General features: G+C 39.1%; 1 protein-coding gene across 2 annotated transcripts; it reads left to right on the top strand.

Moving 5' to 3' along the window:
* Positions 1 to 1,346: 1,346 nt before the first annotated feature.
* adcyap1b (adenylate cyclase activating polypeptide 1b) lies at positions 1,347 to 4,751 on the top strand. 2 transcript variants are annotated; one of them, XM_030752763.1, is made up of 5 exons: positions 1,352 to 1,631; positions 2,064 to 2,168; positions 3,125 to 3,259; positions 3,692 to 3,796; positions 4,406 to 4,728. In XM_030752763.1, the coding sequence occupies exons 2-5, from the start codon at positions 2,065 to 2,067 to the stop codon at positions 4,587 to 4,589; spliced, it is 528 nt and encodes a 175-aa protein (XP_030608623.1). In that variant the 5' UTR covers positions 1,352 to 1,631; position 2,064; the 3' UTR covers positions 4,590 to 4,728. The 2 variants fall into 2 exon arrangements, with proteins under 2 accessions (XP_030608624.1, XP_030608623.1); XM_030752764.1 differs by lacking the exon at positions 3,692 to 3,796 and having other exon boundaries at positions 1,347 to 1,631; positions 4,406 to 4,751.
* Positions 4,752 to 5,987: the final 1,236 nt, after the last annotated feature.

Genomic DNA, 5,987 nt, shown 5'->3' with positions numbered 1-5,987 from the left:
GCGTCAGAGTAAACAAAACACTGACGTGAATGTCTTTGTCTCTCCTCTTTGGCAAACTCTTCAGTTGGTTGGTGAGCTATAGATCTATTTCGGGTGGGGGAGTACAGAGTTAAACCGAAATCAGCTCCTGACCCCCATTCGGTGAATATTACGAGTCCTCGCGAAAAATATTTAGTTTGCTAGACAGGCGTCCACTCCCTAAAATGAAAAGTCTCATGTATGCAGTAAAATGAATGCCAAGTTTACTCTAATCATCTGACTGCGGCATTAGCAAATAATGAAGCGCATATTGCTGAGAAGCTGCAGCTATAGAAAGGTTCAACTTACTCCCCGTGAGCTCAAAATTAGGCGTCATCACTCCCCTATGGGTGGAAATAATTTGACCCGACTTTTTCTTAGTTATTTACACAAGAAGTTATATACATACCCTAACCCTACACATAACAGGCTACTGTTACAAGGTTTTTCACGTTTTTTTTTAAACATATCAGTCAGCACATTCTAATAATATAGATCATTTGAGAACAATGCTGGAAAAATAGGAATCGTTTATTAGGCCACGTAGAGTGAACCAGCATCCTGCGTCACCAGCCCTTGTTCAAATCAGATTATGTGCCTCGTTTATTTCAACAATCCAGAGGTTAGGTTTAGACCTTAGCGTTCTTATTGCACGGCCATTAAAGCCACCCCTTGATATCCAGTGAGCAATTATTGTAAATGATTAGAACAAAAAGTGAATGTAAAGTCTGAAAGCCGCAATTTGAGACGAGTCATTTCAGTACTGGACAGCTCCTAACTCCCCAGGGGCCTTGAACTTGGTCATCGGAAGCCTGATCACCTTCCATCAAAACCATCAAGTCATATGAAACCACCATCACCACTTCCCAGATCAGGCTTAATCACTGAAGCGTAATTAACCTATTGGTGACGTGAGATTTAAAAAAAAAAAAAATCGTGCAATCTTGGCTATGGCGTGGACGAACTGGTTTGTACCGGCCGTCACATCAAAACTTCGTGATTTCATGTATGCATTCACAAGCGTCTCTCTCTCTCTGTCTCTCTCTTTCTCACTCTCTTTTTTTTAAAAAAAAGAAGAAAGTTTGAAAGTAAACTTCCATCTTCGGAGGGAGGTGGGGGTGAGTCTGACGGATGCATCGATGAGGAAGGAACTGTACTATTATATTCCGGGAGGAAGACTTGATGACGTCTATAGCATCCTTAATGTGACTTATTGGAGGGAGGAGGGGGAGGACGAGGAGGAGGAGGGGGGCAAGGCTTGCGATACATGGATAAAAATCCAAGGCAATCACAGCACAGGACAAAAGTTTAGAGCAACGATATGTAGACGAACAGACAGCGCACTTTCCCACCGAGTTTTTTGTTTGCCTTGGCGACTGGTTGAGTCCTATTAATTGTGCATAAAAGTAAGATAGGCTGCGCTGAGGGGAACATAAGGAGACGACGGAGGCGCTTCAGCCAGGAAAGAAGTGCCGTGAGAAAGATACCGTCTCTCTTTCTTTCTCACTCACTCACTCACTCACACACACACACTCACACACACACACGCACTGCCTCAGCCGCGCCCGGATCACAACCTACAACACAGCATTCTCTCTGCTTTCCTGCTATAGGTATGTGCTTTTTCTGCGGACTGTCTTACAACTCGGAGAAATTCATGCTCCAGAGCAAGATAAAGTAATGGAAATCGTTCTCTTTTTTTGAACTGAGTGGAGCTCTGCATCTTTTTAAAAAATTTTTTAGCTACTTTGGCGCTGAACAGAGAGGATTTGTGTCTATACCGCAGTTAAACTTTTACAAGATGAGGTGAATGAAACAGAAAATACCCCCCATCCCCCCTTTTTTGTTTTTGGTAAAAGCCAGTGGACGCTATTTTAATCCTGTTCATTCAAACAAGTTTATATTCGATCCATCTTTTTAGTTTGTAGTGATAAAGTAGCACCACCTTGTGATTTTGATAGAACAGAAAAAGAAAAAAGAAAAAAACTTGTATTATTGTCAAGTTACTGCTCTGTTTAATGTGTCTGTTTTTCATCTTCTAACAGCATGGCCAGTTCGAGTAAAGCGACTTTAATCTTGCTCATCTACGGGATCTTTATGCACTACAGCGTCTTCTGCACACCTATCGGACTAAGTTACCCTAAGATTAGGTAGGTTTTTGGTTTATCGCTAGCTATTGTTGTCTTTTCTGTTCAGCTTTCATTTAAAATGCTTCTCAGCACCAAATTTCCGCTTTATGCTGCTATTATTTGTTGCGATTTATCCAAAAGAGATTTAAATTTGTGCACTTTATTTCCAATAAATGTGCGTCATGGCGCGCAAACTCTGAGCGCAGTTTTAAAATCTTAGAGTTAAGCATAATAATAGAAGGAAATGCAGACATTTAAACAATCGAATGCAAGTCTAGTGTGGAATGAGTATTGAAATTGCACAGGAGTATCTGTCCAGTGGGACGGTTCATGGAACTCCCCTTATTAAAAATGAGAATGCAGTCGATGCAATGGATAGCCCTCGGGATGACGGTGGACTGGCGTCACCAGGAGAGGCGAGGCGAAACGAATAGGAGAGCTTTATCCATTTAAGATTTAGTCTTCTTTTTTTTTTTTTTTCTTCAGGAAAAACATATCCATCATTTGGGCGTGGCTCTCGTTGATTCAATTATTTATTAATTTATTTTACTGGTATTTTCTGAATTCTCTAAAAAAATTTTTTTTGGCTCCACACCTACACTAAATGTGATCATTTTCACACCCATTGTTTCGAGTTTTAAATAATTAATAAGTCTGGAGCTGGCAGCATCAAGTTGGAATTAGAAAAAAACCCCAGATTTTACAGAAAGAAAAATTATTTAAAGAAAGAAAGCAGCGCGTATTTAATAGATTTAAGTCATACTTTTCCACAAAATTTAAATTACTCGTTTTCTGGTTTTATTTATCTATTTTTTTACTCATAAAAGGCTCCGTTTTTTCTTTTCGTTTTCATGCTTTTCCGTTGCATTTAGCCTCCCACTGTTTTTAAAGGTAGATGCAGACATTTGGCATCCTTTCACTCTTGCGTCCCACATGTGCATTGATCAAAATTGTGATGAATGTTCTTGCTTTTGCAGACTTGAAAACGATGCCTTCGATGAGGATGGGAATTCGTTATCCGACATGGGTTTTGATAGCGATCAGATTGCTATACGAAGCCCACCATCTTTAAACGACGACGCGTACACTCTATACTACCCACAAGAGAAGAGGTAAATGCGCCTTCGTATCACAGCCAAAGCCTTGGACTGGATTCCAATTTAATGACTTTGTTGCTGTTTGCTATAATGTTTGCTTGCTTTATTTTCCCCAGAGTTTCTCATGTTATTTGTCCTGTGTTATTTTCATACCGAGTAGCCTAAAATGTTAATTCCCTGCTGTTGATGATCAAGATTAAAAAAAAGAAAAGAAAAGAAACGGTTGGCAGATATGGAAAGGATAGCCTATGTTTTTTTTTATTTGTTTTTTGTGTGTTTGTTTCTTTGAAAAGCTCCGAAGCTCCGATTTATTGTTCCTGATGTTATATTGCACCTGCGGGTGGGTGGGAACATTTTAGGCTACTTTGGATCATTTCTGTCTGCGCTTTTTATTTCTTTATTTTTAGTCACTGATGATCTATGTGTTTTGGCGTTTTATCATCTCAGACCAGAAAGGCATGCTGAGGAAGAATTAGATAGAGCCTTGAGGGAGATCCTGGGTCAGTTAACAGCGAGACATTATCTGCATTCTCTGATGACAATTCGTGCAGGGTAAGGGCATTTCTTATTAGCGTTCAACTGCAGTCATCTTTCTTTTTTTCTTTTTTTTTTTATGTTTCTGCGCTGCTCAAGTTCAGGCTGCTGTATCACTGTCTGTCATTTTATGTGCGTGGTTTAATTTTAATTTTTGTTACCCCTGTATAAAACGTCTTGACATTTTCATTCCACGTTTTTGGTTCTGTTTTTGATGGGGCGTGGCATTGCGTTTACAATTAATGCCCTCTAAGAGTAAGGGTCAGTTTTTTTGAGACTAAAATAGAGTGTGAGTTGTAACCTATGTCTTACCTATAAATTGATTTTGTTTTCCTAACTATTAATGGGGAGAAAAAAATTGCACGCGTCAGAATATGCAAAGGGATATAAATTAATATTTGATAACGTTTCCAAAACGCTTAAGTCATTGAATCTTTCCTGAAAGCTTTTTTTTCCACAACGAAAAAGCAAAACAAAAGGCCTATAAATGCATTATTAAGACTGTAGGCGAGATGGTGAGATTGCCAAAGTTGAAATGCCACATCAAAAGGAACATAAATCTGTCAAGATGTCGCAGCTTTAACTAATGTTACTATTATTATTTTTTTTCTGCAATTTTTTTTTCAGTGACGACAACAGCATGGAGGAAGAGTCAGAGCCCTTATCCAAAAGACATTCAGATGGCATCTTCACTGACAGCTACAGTCGCTATAGAAAGCAGATGGCCGTGCAGAAATACCTGGCAGCGGTTCTGGGTAGAAGGTACAGACAGAGAGTTAGGAACAAAGGACGCCGGCTTGCCTATTTGTAGCGCTGTTAAGGCGATCAAACTGCTCTCCTGTGTATATACATCCAGTCGTTAAATCGAAGTCATTCAGATATATCTGACCAACCAGTGGATTGCGCCTGTGTTCTTTCAACATGTATTTATGTATGAAGTAAAGCCATTAAAATGAATATTTTAATAATAATAATATCGTTTTTTTTTTCTTTTTGTACAAAAGCACTTGAGACCGCACAGTTATACTTTGTGGACCAATATTTTATTTTCATGTTAAGATGTTGAAAACAAAACAAATGACAAAAAAAAAAAAGAAGAAACCAGTAAAAAAAGATAATTGTGCACCTTCAACATTATGCTCTTGAAATCTTTAAAAGTCATCTACATATGCAGAAAATAAATAGATTTTAAAAAGACAATCAAAGTATTGAATGTTATACTTATTTTTGTAACCAACGTTCTATTTTTTTAGTGTTGTTTGTTTTCCAAACAGGCCCAAAGAAGCAGTGAGCATGCTATGTGAGGCATATCCGGCTTATCCTAAATGATAGATGCTGCCCTTGTCCACGCTTCTCCATGTTCCCTTAATGGGAACTCTGTGGGTTTGTATAGCTTGCTGCCCCTCCAAGGGGAATTCAGATGGCTTTTGTTCCACAGCCTCTCATTTGATGGTTAACTGATTGACTTACATGCTCAGTCAATGTAACTGCTGGTAAAATTCAACCTTTTCTCCAATTTCATTGCAAGCTTTTGCAAGGGCATTGTTGCCTTTACTAAAGAGAAAGGAAGCACTCACGTTGCTGTTAACAGTATGCAGAAATCACTGCTTGCTCACTTGCCTCAGAGTCATTTACAGTAGGAGGTAAATCATGCTTGATATGACTGTCTAAGGAATGTTTCACATGTGTGTATTGTGTACAGTATAAAATAATTACACAGAGCACATAGGCATCTCAATGTTGTCTCTGTTCAGTCAACAGTTATATGAACAAAAAAAACTGCTTCAACTGTTGATTGTATTTTGGCAGAACTACAAAATATTCAGAAAAGGACTCAGAAAAAGCAGGAAGTGATGCAGTTTGACAAGAGGTGGAGAGGGGAGATAGCATCTGAGTTGGAGTTCGAAGTACTGAACTCTTATTTCTGATTTAATGGTGCATGTGAAAACTGACACCTTGCTAATTTTCACTTACAAACTGCATGCAATTGTGCTTTTGTTGCTGTGTAGGAGATGGGCTGTGCTAAGCCTCTTTCAGCACCGCTCCCACTCGGATGTTTTGTGACACAAATGTGAAGAAAGAGGGCTAGAAGTGGTAGAAACTGGTACTGCACTGACTTGTTGATTTATTTATTTATTTTTACCTCCCCTGCTGTCATTGTGGATATCATAGGACAAGACACTGGACCCCCCCCACCCCCACCCACTTT

Source organism: Archocentrus centrarchus, chromosome 17 (assembly GCF_007364275.1).
Source record: "Archocentrus centrarchus isolate MPI-CPG fArcCen1 chromosome 17, fArcCen1, whole genome shotgun sequence".
Lineage (NCBI taxonomy): Eukaryota > Metazoa > Chordata > Actinopteri > Cichliformes > Cichlidae > Archocentrus > Archocentrus centrarchus.
Note: the sequence above shows the minus strand (reverse complement) of the source record. Positions and strands in the feature narration are given on the sequence as shown.

Bases quoted from the DNA above. Each gene is read 5' to 3' on its own strand.
- adcyap1b (XM_030752763.1), top strand. From the start codon at position 2,065: ATGGCCAGTTCGAGTAAAGCGACTTTAATCTTGCTCATCTACGGGATC. The intron at 2,169-3,124 runs GTAGGTTTTTGG...TTGCTTTTGCAG, and splicing joins CTAAGTTACCCTAAGATTAG to ACTTGAAAACGATGCCTTCG. The intron at 3,260-3,691 runs GTAAATGCGCCT...TTATCATCTCAG, and splicing joins TACTACCCACAAGAGAAGAG to ACCAGAAAGGCATGCTGAGG.